Raw genomic sequence first — 17,440 nt, 5'->3', positions numbered from 1 at the left:
AGATTACTGCCACCAGACCTCCCCTTTCATGATGTATTAGTGATGTAGTTTTGGGGTGTAACATGGGGATTAAAGGTAAAGGTACAGCTGACCGTTAAGTCCAGTCGCAGACGACTCTGGGGTTGTGGTGCTCATCTCGCTTTACTGGCTGAGGGAGCCAGCGTTTGTCCACAGACAGCTTCTGGGTCATGTGGCCAGCATGACTAAGCCGCTTCTGGTGAACCGGAGCAGCGCATGGGAACGCCGTTTACCTTCCTGCCAGAGCGGTACCTATTTATCTACTTGCACTTTGACGTGCTTTCAAACTGCTAGGTTGGCAGGAGCAGGGACCGAGCAACGGGAGCTCACCCCATCGAGGGGGACCTTCTGATTGGCAAGCCCTAGGCTCTGCGGTTTAGACCACAGCGCCACCCGCGTCCCAACATGGGGATTAGCAGCTAATAAAAGTTTGGGTTCTTTTCTGTACGGGGCTTCCATCTTGTTTCACCTGGTGGCAGGTGGGAGTCCTGTCATGAAAGTCTTCAATAAAGACCACACCTACTGGCTGCTGTTTTGCTCTGGTTTTCCTGGCTGGTGTCCTTGTGTTTTTTTTGTCCAAGGGATTTCTCTGTTAACAATATATACAATATGTTTGATACACAGGGCCAGATTTAGGTTTGAGGAAGCCCTAAGCTACTGAAGGTAATTGGGCGCTTTATATGTCCAGCTGTCCTTTGTCAACAAATTGTTGCTGTTTTTTTTTGTTGAATACATGGTAATTTATGGACCTAATAGGTCTCTAAAGCCAGTTGTACATAAAAAAAATAGGAGCCTACGCAATACAAAACACTTGCTGTATGTAGGTTTTATTTTATTTTATTTTATACTAGCTGTGCCCTGCCATGCGTTGCTGTGGCAAATTGCATAAAACTGAAAATAAAGAAAATAGAAATGTTACCTTTTAAAGTTGTACAATATAATACTCGTAGGGGGTATAGTAGGAAGGTCTTGAGGGTGGGAGGTGGTGAGGTGTCCCAAGGTGGAAGTTGGGGGTGGGGGGATACTGGGGAAGACGACATGATCGGAAGTTCTTGAGGGTGGGGGGTGTTGTCGACTCAGGGTCCTATGGAGTTCGTCAGGTGTCCCGCGGTGGGAGTTCTGTATGTGGGGGGGGGAGAGAGGGGCGGCCTGCTCTCTGGGGCGGCCTTGCTCCCAGGGTTGTGGGGTTCGATGGGGAGTGGGCGGGATTGTGGCAGTATGTTTGTTTGTTGGATGTCCACTGGAGGGTGCAATTTTTTTGTACAGAAATTCAGGTTTTTACCTGTCCTAAGTGTGTCATCTGGTCAATGTAAGTGGATAGAAACACTCCCACATGCACATCTGAAGCTGTGGCAAAATTTGAGGGCGATTGGGGAAGCGGTTTTGGAGAAAAGTGTGGAATAACAAACATGGACCTTCTACATTTTTATATATATAGATTTTGGAAATGTACATCACATCAGTTTTTTCCCCCTTTAATTTTTTTGGAGGCCCCCAAGAGAGTGGGGCCCTAACAAGCAAAGTGTTTCCAGCTCTTTGCGTGGCTTACATGCTGCATTTTGCAATTGTTATAACACAATGTGGTTTTTTGGGGTGTGTGTGTGTGTTCAGCTTTATACAAATGGCGGTTTTGCAGACCACACAAAGGTTGCAACAGATTTTCTTTGGTGTTTTCCTTTTACTTTTAAATGCTGGAAATGAGGCTTCCTCCAACTTGGCGCTCCAGATGTTTTTGGCCTACAACTCCCACGATCCCTAGCTAGCAGGACCAGTGGTCAGGGATGATGGGAATTGTAGTCACAAACCATCTGGAGGGCCGAGTTTGAGGAAGCCTGCTGTAAATCGCCCCTGTGATATTCAGATGAAGGGTGGTATATAGATGCAACACCACAACTTCTAGTAAATAGTCATGACAATAATAATATCTTTTCGGTGTGTTTTGACTCGCCAGCAAGCCCCGCCCTCCCCGCAGCAAAGCTCCTCCTCTCGCTGAGGACTAGAAAGCAGCGAAGGCGACCAGGAAGAGCCGCCGCCTCCTGCCCCTCCCTCCCAGGAGCCGCGTCCAATGGGAAGGCGCAGCGCCTTCTCCCGGTCCCGCCTCTGCGCTGCTTGTTTGCCTAATTGAAGGACGGCACCTTCAAAGCAGCTCCCGCCTAAGTCGAAGAGCGCAGCCAATCAGAGCCCAGATCCGCATCCGGGTCCTGTTCTTCAGAGGGACGAGAGAGGCGGGGCGCCAGTCCAAGGGGCGGGACACGAAGATCTCTCCGGTTGGCTAAAATGCCCGGAGGGGGCGGGGCGTCGGAGCCGGGCGCCAATCCGAGCCAGCGCCCTCGCAGCTTCCGATTGGGCGCGGAAGAGACGCCCCGTCTCCAGCTCCGGCTCAGCCGCTTCCGTAGGGCGGAAGGAAGGAAGGCGGAAGGAAGGGAAGGCGGCGGCGGTGGCGGCCGAGGTGAGGCGGCGGCGGCGGGGGAGGAGCTTTGGGAGCTTCTGGCCCCGCCCCTTGGCGCGTCGCGTCATCCTCCCCAGGGGGAGGGGCCGGAGCGAGGGCGCCCCTGAGCACGCGCAGAGTGCCGGCCGCTGAGCCGAGGGCGCTCCGGAGAGCGGGCAGAGGGCGGGGCGCGCAGCCGCGGGGGCCAATCAGTAAAGAGAATGGCTCCCCCGCGGAGTGGAGGGAGGACTATATATATTGGGGGGGGGGAGACCCACCTGCGCAGATCGGGCTGTTATTAACTCGATTAATTGGCTCATAAGTCGCCTGCTGGCTGTTAGTACCAAACTCTATGCCAGGCACAGGCAACCTTGGCTCTCCAGATGTTTTGGAGCTACAATAATAATAATAATAATAATAATAATTTATTATTTATACCCCGCCCATCTGGCTGGGTTTCCCCAGCCACTCTGGGCGGCTTCCAAGCAAATATTAAAAACAGTACAGCAGCAAACATTAAAAACTTCCCTAAACAGGGCCAGCGGTCAGGGATCATGGGAGTTGTAGTTCCAAAACATCTGGAGAGCCAAGGTTGCCTATGCCTGGTCTACGCGTTGCTTGCCCAATACCTGGGTGCTTCACGGTAACATTATACAGTATAGTGAAAATGCAAAAGAAACGAAAAGAAAAGAAAAGAAAGGCATATAGGCACATTTAAGTCACAGAGATTCCACTTGAAATATGCGACATGAGACCAGCAAAGACTCGGCGAACAGAGACATCACGGCCCCAAATGCGCCCCGGCCCCCCAAGTGTCAGACTGGGGCAACCCTGTCGGATAGGCGAGGTACTACGACAATTATTATTACTACAGTGGAACCTCGGTTGTCGAACGCCTCCGTTGTTGCATGTACACTCCTGAATTCTAAGAAATATATGAATAAATGAAGTATTATTTAGATGCGTATACCGCCCTTCATCGTAAGATCTCATGGCGGTTCACATACTTCAAAACAAGTAAATAAGAAAACAGCAAAAGAATACATGTCCCCTTATTATATTCTGAACTCCACCACCCCCACCCCGGCAGTCTGGGTGGTTGTCCTCCTGCTTCAGTGGCTGGAGAGATCCTGGATATTACATACAGTTGGTCATTATTCTGGAGTGCATAGTCTGAATAATTGTTGCTACAGAGGAAGGATTTCACCCAGCGTTTCCCTGACTTTTCTGAAGTCGGCTTTCTTAAAGTCTAGAATTTGAGGCTTAGTATGCTTAGTTGCTCCTTCAAGGTGTATAATAAACTCCAGAAGAGCATGATCACTCCCACCTAATGATCCTGCCACTTCTACCCCACTAACCAAGTCATCACTATTGGTTAGGACCAGATCTAAAATGGCTGATCCTCTTGTTGCTTCTCCCACTTTCTGGACAATGAAATCCCTGACGGGCAGAGGATATAGAAAGGTTTGGAATAGAACCTAGCCCCCTGCAATGCAATTCATAAAGCAAGCCTCTTGTGGCCCTTCATCTCTGGATTGCAGATTTGAGCCCCGCATTGGACAAAAGATTCCCGCATTTCATGACCCTTGGGCTCCCTTCCACCCCTGATAGGCGGCTGCCTGGCCTGCGGAGCCCCCTCTGCCCTCGCCTCACCCCTTGGCCCCTCCCTCTTCCCCAGGTGAAGGATCCCTCACCCTCACCCTCTCCCTCCTCCTCCTTGCAGCAGCGCCCATTTCCCCGGTGGCCATGGAGCCCGAGACCCGCAGCGTCCAGATCGAGTTCCCTCACTACGCAGCCGTCCTGCTGGAGTCGCTCAACAAGCACCGCCTGGAGGGCAAGTTCTGCGACATCGCCATCCACGTCCAGGGCCGCATCTTCCAGGCGCACAAGAGCGTCCTGGCCGCCTCCTCGCCCTACTTCCACGACAAGCTGCTCCTGCACGACACCAACTGCATCGTGCTGCCCGGCGTCATTGAGCCGGACGCCTTCGAGAACCTCCTGCAGCTCATCTACTCGGGGCGCCTCAAGCTGCTCCTGGAGGCCCTGCCCAGCCACCTCCTGGTGGCCAGTGGGCTCCAGATGTGGCAGGTGGTGGACCAATGCTCGGGGATCCTCAAGGAGCTGGAGGGCAGTGCCTGCCGGCCTTGGTCCAGCCGCGCCAGCGAGAGCCAATCGCCCAGCAGCAGCAACTACTTTGGCTCCAGGGACGAGGCCGAGGCCGAGGCTCCTGGGCGGCGGCGGCGCACCTGCCCCGACGGCGAGGTCCTGAAGATCCGCGTGCCTCCTGACGAAGAGGACGAGGAGGAGGAGGAGGAGGAGGAGCACCAGGCGCCGATCTGCAGCGGCTCCACCGACGGGCCGGCAAAGGCCGAGGAGAGCCGGGCCAAGGAGCCGCACGAGGCACCCAAGATCTTCTACATCAAGCAGGAGCGCTTTGACGCTGAGGAGGCGGCCCCTTCGGCCTCGGGGCTGGGCGGGGCCGGCACCAGCTCCTGCCTGTCGGAGGCTGGCTTCTTCAAGTCTCTGGGCAGGCCGCTCGCCGCGTCGGGGCTGTGCCCGGCCGAGATCCAGGAGAGCGGCGAGGTCAGCTACCTGCTCCCTGGCACCGCGGTGGCATCCTCGTCCTGCGGCCCCGGCGGCGGCTTCTCGGCGAAGGCGGACTCGGTGGCCTTCCCGGAGAGCTCGTGGAAGCCCGTGGACCTCCACGGGAACGAGATCCTGGCGCACGCCGTGCACGGGCAGGTGGTCCACGCGCCCGTCAAGCTGATGTCTGCGCCCGACGGCAAGAAGTTTGGCTGCCTGTGCGGGAAGCGCTTTGCGGTCAAGCCCAAGCGGGACCGCCACATCATGCTGACCTTCAGCCTGCGCCCCTTTGGCTGCTCCGTCTGCAACAAGAAGTTCAAGCTCAAGCACCACCTGACCGAGCACATGAAGACGCACGACGGCAACCTGTACGCCTGCGAGGACTGCGGGCGCAAGTTCCGCGTCCAGAGCTGCTTCCTCAAGCACAAGGAGATCTGCAAGGGGCAGGGCTGGGCCACCGCCTGCTGGACCTACAAGTAGAAGCAGGGGGGGAGGCCCACCCAGAGATGGGAAGCCCTGTGGACCTTCTTAGGGGCACAGAGGCGGGTGTGGGGGTCAGGGGGCCAGAGTACCTGGGGTGGACAGGGCGCCTCACCCTGTGCTGGGGGGCGATGGCATGGACACAACCAAAGACCCCCCCCCTCCCCAGCCCCGTCTCTTTGGGGATCAGGCTGGGCGTGAAATGCAGGGAGCGAAGGGTTAAGCCCCTAGGGGTGGGGGTGCTCTCCTTCCTGGGCAGCCAACTGGCACCTGCCCGCCCCGCCCCCCCCCCCCCGGCATGTAAGCTGTGGGGCCTTGCAGAGGCCTGCTCTTCCTGCCCCACCTTCCTTTGAGGGAGAGTCTCTGCTCTCCCCCCCCCCACTTCCCTGCCTCAGTCTGGACCCCATTTAAAACCCAATTTAATGCACAATTCTAAAATCCACCTTAAAACCTCACGATTTACACAGGCCGGCTGCTGGATGAGGCCACGGGAAGCCCCTCTCATCCAGCACCTCCAACTGCTCCAGGGAGGAGGCAGGGGGCAGAGAGAGGCCTCCCCGGCTGCTGCCCTCCCTGGTCTTCTGAGGTGGACTGGCTCGGGACGTGGAGGCTCCATTGTGGCCTCGCCCTGCTCTTCCATTTGGGTGGCCGGCCTGCCCCACGGCCCTGTGCCAGAGGCGGCCGCTGGGGCTACACCCCAAAGCGCACCTGTCGCAGGTTCCTGGGGCCCCGGGCTGCAACCCTCCCCTGCTGCTCTGCCCTCAATGGGGGGCCGTGCCAATGGAGGTTGCGTGGCCCTGCTCCCCCCTTTCCACAGCCTGACATGGTCAAGGACTAGATGAGCTTTGGGGGTCCTGCCCAGCCCTGGTGTATGATTTCCCCATGGGATAATGAACTAGCTGCCTAGCCTTTCTGCAAGCTGCTTCTGAGAGGAGCTGGGCAGGAGTCGTTGGGCTGGGGAAGGGCTTGGCGGGAAGAGGAGCCCCTCGGGTTCCTCCTGGCCCTCCGGCCGACCGGCCCAGGGGTCTGGCCCTCAGGGCTGCCAGGAAAGGCAGGCGCCTGGTGGCTGCAGGGAGGGCAGCCGGCAGCCATGGAACCACAACATTTCAGGGGGTCTCCAGGGCCCTTTCTCCAGAAGAGCCAGCAGGCGGCAGGTGCCCCCCCCCCCAGCTGTGTGCAGAAGGACAGGAAGGAGAGGCGCCGTCTCCGCGGGAAGCGCGGGACCCTAGTGTGGTTGCGGACGCTCAGTCCCCAGCATCTCCAGGCCCCAGGTCCGAAATCCAGAAGAGCTTCTGCCAGCCAGTGTCGGCAGCCCAGGGTTAGCCAGACCCAATGGCCTTGGCTCTGTCTAGGGTGGCTCCTCATTCCCCCCCCCCTCCCCATGTTCATATGCTGGGATAGCTCAGTCAGTAGAGCAGGAGTCCTGCGTTGGAGTGGGCCGGGCGCCATGAGCTCGATGGTCCCGCCTGACTCTGTGATTCTATCCTGACTTCCAACGCTTCCCAAAACTGCAGAGGGGGAAACTGAGACTGGATGTAGAAATAATACTATGTTTATTATTTTATTCTCTATACGGCTTCCAACAGAGATGAAAGCATAACCAAACATCACGCATGGAAAACTTCCTTGTACAGGCAGCTCCAAAGCTGTTTTTGCTATTAGAGTAGTGGAGTGGATCTGGGTAGGGAGGAGAGATCCTGGAGTCGCGGCAGGAAGAGGCAGGGCGGGTCTCCCCCCCCTTTTTTTTGAAAGGAGGCTTACCGTAATTTATTACATAAAAAGAGAGGAAAGTGATAAATACAAGGACACAAAAACCACAGGAGAAGACTCTCTTCTCCCATGGAATGAGGTTCAAACCCAAGGAGAATATTCCCAACAATATAACGCCACAGTCACGAAGGAGCCCCTTCCAGCATAGAATCATAGAATCGTAGAGTTGGAAGAGACCACAAGGGCCATCCAGTCCAACCCCCTGCCAAGCAGGAAACATCATCAAAGCATTCCTGACAGATGGCTGTCAAGCCTCTGCTTAAAGACCTCCAAAGAAGGAGACTCCACCACACTCCTTGGCAGCAAATTCCACTGCCGAACAGCTCTTACTGTCAGGAAGTTCTTCCTAATGTTTAGGTGGAATCGTCTTTCTTGTAGTTTGAATCCATTGCTCCGTGTCCGCTTCTCTGGAGCAGCAGAAAACAACCTTTCTCCCTCCTCCATATGACATCCTTTCATATATTTGAACATGGCTATCATATCACCCCTTAACCTTCTCTCCTCCAGGCTAAACATACCCAGCTCCCTAAGCCGTTCCTCATAAGGCATCATTTCCAGGCCTTTGACCATTTTGGTTGCCCTCCTCTGGACACGTTCCAGCTTGTCAGTATAATTCTTGATCTGGGCGCGTCTTTTTGAGGAGTCCCCAAGGTTCAGAGGCACAGAGGACCCCTGCAGCCGGATCAGGCCGGTGGCTCCTCTGGGTCAGCACCCTGCTCGCATCGCGGCGAAGCACGGGCCCCAAAGGGAAGGAGCCCCAGAGCAGAACCCTTTCCCCCAGCTAGAAGCCCCCCTTCAGACCCAGAGCTCCTGGCCACAGGCGGAGAAATGAGCCCCGACCCTCCGCTCATTTGCCCAATTGGTGGCCATCGCTGTCTCTTGTGGGAGCCAGTCCCACGGTTTACACACATCTGCCCTGTATCTTCCGGCATCCGGCCTTTTCAGATGTCGCCAGCTGGTTCTAGAGGGGGAAATGCAGGCAGAAGAAACCCATCACCCCTTGAATGCTCCCAGGCCCCCCCCTCTGTCCCTGGGGGGCTTCTCTTGCTGGGGGCGGCTCACTTTTCACCATCCAAAGGCGGCCATAGTTGAGGAAGAAAGAAGATTCCACCTCAACATTAGGAAGAACTTCCTGACAGTAAGAGCTGTTCGGCAGTGGAATTTGCTGCCAAGGAGTGTGGTGGAGTCTCCCTCTTTGGAGGTCTTGAAGCAGAGGCTTGACAGGCATATGTCAAGAATGCTTTGATGGTGTTTCCTGCTTGGCAGGGGGTTGGACTGGATGGCCCTTGGGGTCTCTTCCAACTCTAGGATTCTAGGATTCACTTTCACCATCCAAAGGCGGCCATAGTTGAGGAAGGCTTTCTGCCTTGCAGGCGGTTGGACTAGATGACCCTTGGGGTCCCTTCCAACTCCATGATTCTATGACTTGCCAGAAGCAGGTCAAAAGCAACACCTTGAATGGCGCCAAGGAGCCATGGGTCCTGGCCGCCATTGTTCCATGGAGGTGGCAGCGAAAGTGTGGGTCTTTGTGCTGGTTGCAAACCCCACCCCACCCCACCCCCAGGGACCTGGGCTTTCATTGCAAGGGGTTTGGCCTGGATCAGTCCTTTACAACTCTCTGATTCTATGAGAACCCACCTCCTTCCCAAGGAATCTCTTCCACTGTCAGAAAGTTTTTTCTTGCTGTTTATTTGGGGTCCCCTATGTCGCCCCCCACCCTGCGACCTGGCTTTTTATGGCTGGGCAGTACGGGAAAAGCCTGGGAAGACTTAATTCTTCCATAGTGGGGGGGTTTGTGGCGGGTGGAGAAGATTCAGGGCCCTGCCGTTTCTTCAACCTCCCCGTTCTGAGCAGGAGCAGCAGAGATGTCCAAAAAGGAGGGAGGTTTGTTTGGAAGTCTGCAGGAGGCGGAAGCTGCCCAGGGCATGAAGATTTACTTAAAATAAAATAAAATGAACGTGCCCCCAGCCCTGGTGCTAAAACTGGTTTTCTGTGTTTCCGCTAGATACCTTTCTGCATTGCGTGTTGCTTCTCTCACTGCCTGCTAGAACATCCAGTGCCAGAAGCACAGAAGCAATGAGAAGCAAATGCTTGGGGGGGATAACCTGGTATTTTAATTGGGGGGGGGGACGACAAAGAGTCAGTAGCTGTGGAATGGCCAGAGGTGGGGGGTCAGGTATCCCGGAGGCGCAAGAGGAGCAAGCCCATCCTGTTGGGGGGGGGGTGGTCTCCACGACAGCATTTCACGGCAGCTCTCGCTTGGAGCAAATAAACACTCTTCCAGTCGCATTGTCTGACAATCATTTATTGGTTTGTAAAAAAATATATGCCGCCTTATCCTAAAGTGGTTTGCAGCAATGCAAGAACACAAAACCAAAACGTAAAAATTGTAATGAGTAAAAAAAGAAAGAGAGAAATTAAAAGCCTCCAAAGACCATGTATTCTTAGCTGCCTGCGTAGGTCTGTGTCCAGTTCTGGGCACCACAGTGCAAGAAGGATACTGACAAGCTGGAACGTGTCCAGAGGAGGGCAACCAAAATGGTCAAAGGCCTGGAAACAATGCCTTATGAGGAACGGCTTAGGGAGCTGGGTATGTTTAGCCTGGAGAAGAGAAGGTTAAGGGGTGATATGATAGCCATGTTCAAATATATGAAAGGATGTCATATAGAGGAGGGTGAAAGGTTGTTTTCTGCTGCTCCAGAGAAGCGGACACGGAGCAATGGATTCAAACTACAAGAAAGAAGATTCCACCTCAACATGAGGAAGAATGCCATCCAGTCCAACCCCCTGCCAAGCAGGAAACACCATCAAAGCATTCCTGACAGATGGCTGTCAAATCTCCGCTTAAAGACCTCCAAAGAAGGAGACTCCACCACACACCTTGGCAGCAAATCCCACTGCTGAACAGCTCTTACTGTCAGGAAATGATATTGTCAGGTCCCCCGCAGGAAAATCCGAGGCTGTGATGAGAGTAAGCCAGGAATGTGGGAAGGGCTGCCTCGCTCGCAGTTGCCCCTTAAGCCTGCCCCAGTCTTGAAGGAGCGGGGGGACCTGGGCGGAAAGCGCCCGCGGGGGAAGGAACTCCTGGATGCCAACCCGTTCATGCCCGAGTCCCAACGCTTCAAAATACAAATTAGCGAGAAGTCTTGGGCATGCTTCAAACATAGGGACTCTTCCCAGTTCAAAGCAAGAGGCACCCTTTCAGATTCCCCTGGGCCGCCTCCTCTCCTTTGCCCCACTTTCCTGAGGGAGTTTTCCTCCTGAGTTTCCCTCTTGGCTGCTCCCCCTCCCAGCTGCTCATTCATTTCTCCTCCTTCCTCCTCTTCCTGCCACCCCCCCAATGTTTGGGGGAAGCTGGATTCCCCCCCCCCTCCCCATGGCCAGGCAGGCCCAGGAGGAGCCCATGGAGGCGGCAGGGCCAGGAGATGGTGTTTCCCGCCCTTTTCGTAAATGGCGGGGACGCCATTTTGTTTCTCAGATTCTGAAAGGCGGGAAGTTGGGAAAAGGCGGGAAAAGCCCTTTCCCTCAGAGCTGCTGAGGGGAAGCAGCAGTGGGGGGGGAGGGGCTCCTCCTCTCTTTTCCCTCAGAGACACAACGGGGAGCCTCTTGTGAGGGGAGCAGAAAGGGGCGGAAGGGGGGAACCCCATTGCGTTCCTCTCATGGTGGAAGAAGGTGGGGGAGAAAAGAAACGGCCCTGCCTGTCTTAAAAGACGGAGGTTCTGTTTCCACCTCTGCTTACAAAAGGCTTGAACAGACACCCAAAAGAAGGGGGGCCCTTTGGAGAATGGCTTCCATAGCTGCCAAGTCTCCCGTTTTCCCCGGGAAAACCCCTTTTTTAATTACCTTTTCCCGGTGGTCCCCCGTATCACTTTGTCTCCCGTTTTTCTCCATTATTTTCTCCTGCCGGAGGCCATTTTTTTTCTTTCTGATTTGCCCTTCTATGGGCACCCAAAATGGCCGCCGCCAGCTTCAAAAGTCGTGTTTACGCATGTCCGGAAGTGCATAGACGTAACTTCCGGTGTTGGCGGCGGCCATCTTGGTGCCCATAGATGGGCGAAGCGACACCGGAAGTTGCGTCGGCACACTTCCTGACATGCGTACAAGCGACTTTTGAAGCCGCCAGCGGCCATTTTGGGTGCCCATAGAAGGGCAAAGTAACATTGGAAGTTACATCGACTCAACTTCCGGTGTAAAATGGCTGCCGGTCCCGGATTTTGCCGTCCGGAACCTGGAAGGTAAGATGGCTTCTCTTGACACCCTGAGTTGTTTCTGTCTCACAACCTGAGTTGCTGGAGACACTAGCAGATGTTGGACTCCACCAACTAGAAGACTCCCTCAGAGTCCCCTTTCCTAGCTAGTGTTACTGTGGGCTGAATGGCTGAACTGCTCCCCGGATGCTGCGTTCTGGCCCACAGTCGGCCATTGTCTCTTTGCTCTGCTTGTCCAGAGTTCAGTGGGTTTCGTTTTCCAAGAGGGGAGGAATCGTGGACGCTAAATCCCCTGGACTGTTTGTCTTCTTTTTGCTGTAACGTTTCCGAGCACAATTTCAAAGTGTTGGTGTTGACCTTGAAAGCCCTAAAGGGCCTCGGTCCAGTAGACCTGAAGGAGCGTCTCCCCCTCCATCGTTCAGCCCGGACACTGAGATCCAGCACTGAGGGCCTTCTGGCGGTTCCCTCCCTGTGAGAAGTGAGGTTACAGGGAACCAGGCAGAGAGAGGGCCTTCTCGGTGGTGGCGCCCGCCCTGTGGAACGCCCTCCCAGCAGATATCAAGGCAATAAGCAACTACAGTGGAACCTCGGTTTATGAACACCTCGGTTTATGAATTTTTGGTTTATGAACGCCGCGGACCCATCTGGAACGGATTAATTCATTTTCCATTACTTTCAATGGGAAAGTTCGCTTCAGTTTATGAACGCTTCAGTTTATGAACAGACTTCTGGAACCAATTGTGTTCATAAACCGAGGTACCACTGTATTTTACTTTTAAAAGACAACTGAAGGTGGCCTGTTTAGGGAAGTTTTCAATGTTTAATGCTGTACTGTTTTAATATTCGGTTGTATGGGACGCAAGTAAAGCAGTCATGAGAGGTTTCCTGATCCAGCAAAATTCAATAAGAAAGAAAGTTCAAAATGAAAGGAAGGACATTTTTTTTATATACAAATAAAGGAAAAGGAAAAAGAATTGAGATCTACACCTAAGAATCAGCAAATTCAAAAAGAAATAAAGGCATCGCAAGTACAGTTTTTGCAACTGATTAACCAGGAAATTGAATGGAAAATTAAAAGGATGAAACAAAGAACATTTGAATCTGCAAATAAGTGTGGAAAATTGTTAGCTTGGCAGTTTTAAAAAAAAGGCAGAAGCAAAGTACAATTACAAATATTATGCTGGTTGGGGAAAATGTTGTGAACCCTGCAGAGATAAGGAAAGGTTTTCAGATATATTACAAACAATTATATAAGAGAGAGAAAGAGGATAAAGATAGGTTGGAACAAGTTTTGGACAAAAATGGATTGCATAAAATCCCATTGGAGAAAAGGACCCGACTAAATCAGTAGATTTCAAGACAAGAAGTTGAAGCTGCGAGTCAGCAGATGTAGAATATGTAGAAGAGAGATTATTAATGATATTGAAAATAATAATTTTTAGACAAAAGAGATAATGTGAAAAAGTATGTTGAGGAGATTACTAAAGAGGAAATATGTTGAAAGGCAGGGGGATTTGAAGAAGTCACCCCATAATGTTAAGATCAGATGAAAAAATGAAAATCAAAGATTTTTGGTTTTTTTGTAGTTTTTGTTGTGTTTTTGTTTTGTGTGTGTGTTGTTAAATTGTTGGTTTTGTTTTATGACAAAATGAATAAAAAAAATCTGGAAATGAGAAAGATGGGCTCTGCTTTGGCAGGTAGCCCCCACCCCATCATATGTAAACTGAAGTTTATGGTAAGAAATTTTTTTGTTTTAAAATGCATTGCTGATTCATTTTTTGAATGTTTTAAAGAGTTGCTTCTACCAATAAGTATAATGTTTCAGTCTCCTAAATCACTTTCAGTTTTATTTTTATTTTTCAATCCGCCCAGTCAGCGGATTTTTCAATTACCGCCCAGTCAGCCTGACATCAATACCAGGAAAGATTCTAGAGCAGATCATTAAGCAAACAGTCTGTGAGCACCTAGAAAGAAACTCTGTGATCACTAAAAGTCAGCATGGGTTCCTGAAAAATAAGTCATGTCAGACTAATCTGATCTCATTTTTTGACAGAATTACAAGCCTGGTAGATGAAGGGAATGCTGTGGATGTAGCCTATCTTGATTTCAGCAAGGCCTTTGACAAGGTGCCCCATGATATTCTTGTAAAGAAGCTGGTAAAATGCGGGCTAGACAATGCTACCATTCAGTGGATTTGTAACTGGCTGACTGACCGAACCCAAAGGGTGCTCATCAATGGCTCCTCCTCATCCTGGAGAGTAGTGACTAGTGGGGTGCCACAGGGTTCTGTCTTGGGCCCAGTCTTGTTCAACATCTTCATCAAGGACTTGGATGATGGGCTTGAGGCATCCTGAGCAAGTTTGCAGATGACACCAAATTGGGAGGGGTGGCTAATACCCCAGAGGACAGGATCACACTTCAAAATGACCTTAACAGATTAGACAACTGGGCCAAAGCAAACAAGATGAATTTTAACAAGGAGAAATGTAAGGTACTACACTTGGGCAAAAAAAATGAAAGGCACAAATACAGGATGGGTGACACCTGGCTTGAGAGCAGTACATGTGAAAAGGATCTAGGAGTCTTGGTAGACCACAAACTTGACATGAGTCAGCAGTGTGATGCAGCAGCTAAAAAAGCCAATGCAATTCTGGGCTGCATCAATAGGAGTATAGCATCTAGATCAAGGGAAGTAATAGTACCATTGTATTCTGCTCTGGTCAGACCTCACCTGGAGTACTGTGTCCAGTTCTGGGCACCACAGTTCAAGAAGGATACTGACAAGCTGGAACGTGTCCAGAGGAGGGCAACCAAAATGGTCAAAGGCCTGGAAACAATGCCTTATGAGGAACGGCTTAGGGAGCTGGGTATGTTTAGCCTGGAGAAGAGAAGCTTAAGGGGTGATATGATAGCCATGTTCAAATATATGAAAGGATGTCATATGGAGGAGGGAGAAAGATTGTTTTCTGCTGCTCCAGAGAAGCAGACATGGAGCAATGGATCCAAACTACAAGAAAGAAGATTCCACCTCAACATTAGGAAGAACTTCCTGACAGTAAGAGCTGTTCGGCAGTGGAATTTGCTGCCAAGAAGTGTGGTGGAGTCTCCTTCTTTGGAGGCCTTTAAGCAGAGGCTTGACAGGCATATGTCAAGAATGCTTTGGTGGTGTTTCCTGCTTGGCAGGGGGTTGGATTGGATGGCCCTTGTGGTCTCTTCCAACTCTTTGATTCTATGATTAATCCAGTCATGTACTGTATATGTGGGAGAAATTCAAAAAGAGGTTCCTAGACTGGAGATTACCCACAGAAACCCAGAAGAAAAGGAGGAAGTCTCCAAGTGGAAAGATAGGCCTTTATTGAAAAACAAATTTCCTTGCAAAGAACCACATCCCAAAAAGTGTTTCCACAGAAACTAGGGAGCTAAAGATCCTTTTCTGGCAACGAGGCAGAATGTCATGGCGAAAGTCTTGAGGGCAGAGACCGGAAAATACTGGTTCCTTCCAGAAGGTTCTGTTTGTTTTCTGCTGAGGCAGCTGGATATATTAGGATTAGTGTTTTGTTATCTCAAGACCACAGTGAGCCAGAAAGATAAATCTGTCAGCTCAGTGGGCTGGTTTCTCTTTCTTACTTTCACGTCCACTAAATTTCCTGAAGTTTTTTTCAGTAACGAAGCTGAGAAACCTTTAGTCAAAAGTTCTTTTGCCAAAGATCTTTGCCTCTGAGTGATTTATTGAGAACCAGATGCATCCACTCCAAATAAGCTTCTGCAGCTCTGCCCTCCATCCAGACATGGAGCGCCTTGGCATTGAAGACCCAGAAAAAGAGACCGAGGGGAATGTGTGGGTCCGAAGCTGGGAGTGGTTGGAAAGGAGTCGCTGGGAGAGGCAGAAGGTTGTGTTGAGCAGGCGAGGGAAGAACAGGAGGACAGAGAAAGAGCTCGATTGAAAGACGACGTTGGGCTGAGCTGGCATGGGAATGATCGGCAGAGAAAAATTGACAGCCAGCAAAGGGGGATGCAATGCATCTCCTGAAACTGTTGACAACACAAGTTATGATCTTGTTTGATAAAAGGGAATTAAGTGTTGGCATTTGCCCGCCTGGGGCCAGTTGTGAAACTGCCCCAAAGCTGGAACAAAACCTTGTGCACATTCCCGGCTACTAGAAGAGTCCGGTGGCACATTTATATGCGATTGGTCCCCAGTGTGAAGAACAACACACACAAGTCATTGATAGAGTCTAAACTATTTATTGTATGCAAAACGCAGAGTGTGTCTCTGCTTGCCAGCTCAGAAAGTCAGCTGTGCATAAGAGTGTCCGGCATCTCTCTAGCCAGAAGAGAATGTCAGAATGTACAATAACATCAGATGGTAGAGAAAGCAGATAAGGCAGCCAAACAGAACTGGCTTTCTCACGGGTAAAGACAGACACTCGCTGCTGCTGCTGCTTTTGCAACTCAGCCTGTACAAATATCCCAGCATTAAGATGCCTTCTTCCTCATCCCCTGTGGATTAAACTGTCCAAAGATTAGGAAAAGAAGAAAGAACAGGAAGCAGGATTGGATGAACATTATAAGAAACAATAATTTTGGATGCACCCAGGGGAGAGGTGGGGGAGCCTGCCTTTCTATGTGTTTACGGATGATATGATATGATATATTGTCAGAAAACCAGCCGGCAGTGGTGTGAACAAATTGTGAGACAGCAGTCGGTAGATGCAGAAAGTGTGGAGGGAAGTGCTGAGATCTCACTCAGCCTCAGCCTCCTTATTAAGCATTCTCCCATCATAAGTATACATTAACCTTTAACTTAAACATCACTCATGCTGACAAGGAAGATGTGTAAACAGACAGACTGGCGCCAGTGGTCCTGTGGTCCTGTGGTAAATCACTTGATGGATTACCCACCAATAAACCTTGCCTTGTACAGAGAATTCCAGCTGCACACCCCCACATCACCTCTTTCTGTTAATTTTTAAGCAACAGAGTTAACTAACTCATCGGAAACCTCGTTGGGGAGTCGCTGATACCTCGCAATGAAGGCTCCACGTGAAATTCCAGTGGAGGGGCGTACAGCCTGAAACCAGGTCATACATTGACCAAGGAGAGAGGGTAAACATTGAATGCAGCAACATAACATAACCAATCCACAGGCTAATCCTATAACCGTCAAGAGTATCTTCCTTATCCAGTCACCGTGAGGCAGCCAAGACATCAGCCATTCCCAGGGATCAAAACCCACGGCAGGTTGCAGGGGCCTTTCAGCCACTTTGGGTAGTGACATTGAGAAAACAAGAACTACCATTAACATACTCATAAGTCCAAGTACAATAAGGGTAATGACCTAAAAATCTGCTACTATCGTGATTAAAACGAAAACATCGTGGAGCAATTTCTAATAATGATAATATAACGGGGGGTGAACTAATACGATTACTTTTCATATTATTACTAATTCTATAAGAGTCATTGATTGGAATACCATGAAATAATATACCCGAGTGTCTTGACTGCGGGGGAATATGTAAGCAAACCCAACAATCAGAGTAATTAAGCAATTTTGCAAACTGAGAAATATCCTGGTTACAGGTAGGTAGCCGTGTTGGTCTGGGTCGAAGTAAAATAAAAAAAATTCCTTCAGTAGCACCTTAAAGACCAACTAAGTTTTTATTTTGGTATGAGCTTTCGTGTGCATGCACACTTCTTCAGATACAGTGAAATAGAAGTCCCCAGGCACTTATGTAGAGAAGGGGTGGGGATGGGGAGGGGAGGGGGGATCACTCAGAAGGGTGGTGGAAGTGGGTGATTGACTGACTGATAGCTGTTGATGACCGAAAACGACTGCAAATGGTTTTGCATGAAAAAGCAAGGGTTGAGATGGCTGAAGATCGCTTATCATGTATAATGAGATAAGAATCCGATATCTCTGTTCAAACCAGGTCCCTCCATGGTTTTGAGC

General features: G+C 51.0%; 1 protein-coding gene across 1 annotated transcript; it reads left to right on the top strand.

The window, feature by feature from the left end:
- Positions 1–2,381: 2,381 nt before the first annotated feature.
- Positions 2,382–8,025, top strand: ZBTB9 (zinc finger and BTB domain containing 9). The gene is made up of 2 exons (XM_035101766.2): positions 2,382–2,467; positions 4,170–8,025. The coding sequence occupies exon 2, from the start codon at positions 4,193–4,195 to the stop codon at positions 5,507–5,509; it is 1,317 nt and encodes a 438-aa protein (XP_034957657.1). The 5' UTR covers positions 2,382–2,467; positions 4,170–4,192; the 3' UTR covers positions 5,510–8,025.
- The last annotated feature ends 9,415 nt before the right edge of the window (positions 8,026–17,440 follow it).

This window comes from Zootoca vivipara, chromosome 2 (genome assembly GCF_963506605.1).
Source record: "Zootoca vivipara chromosome 2, rZooViv1.1, whole genome shotgun sequence".
Classification (NCBI taxonomy): Eukaryota; Metazoa; Chordata; class Lepidosauria; order Squamata; family Lacertidae; genus Zootoca; species Zootoca vivipara.
This window is presented reverse-complemented; position numbering and strand designations above follow the sequence as displayed.

What these genes read in the sequence shown, in the direction of transcription:
- ZBTB9 (XM_035101766.2), top strand. Translation starts at nt 4,193, where the DNA reads ATGGAGCCCGAGACCCGCAGCGTCCAGATCGAGTTCCCTCACTACGCA.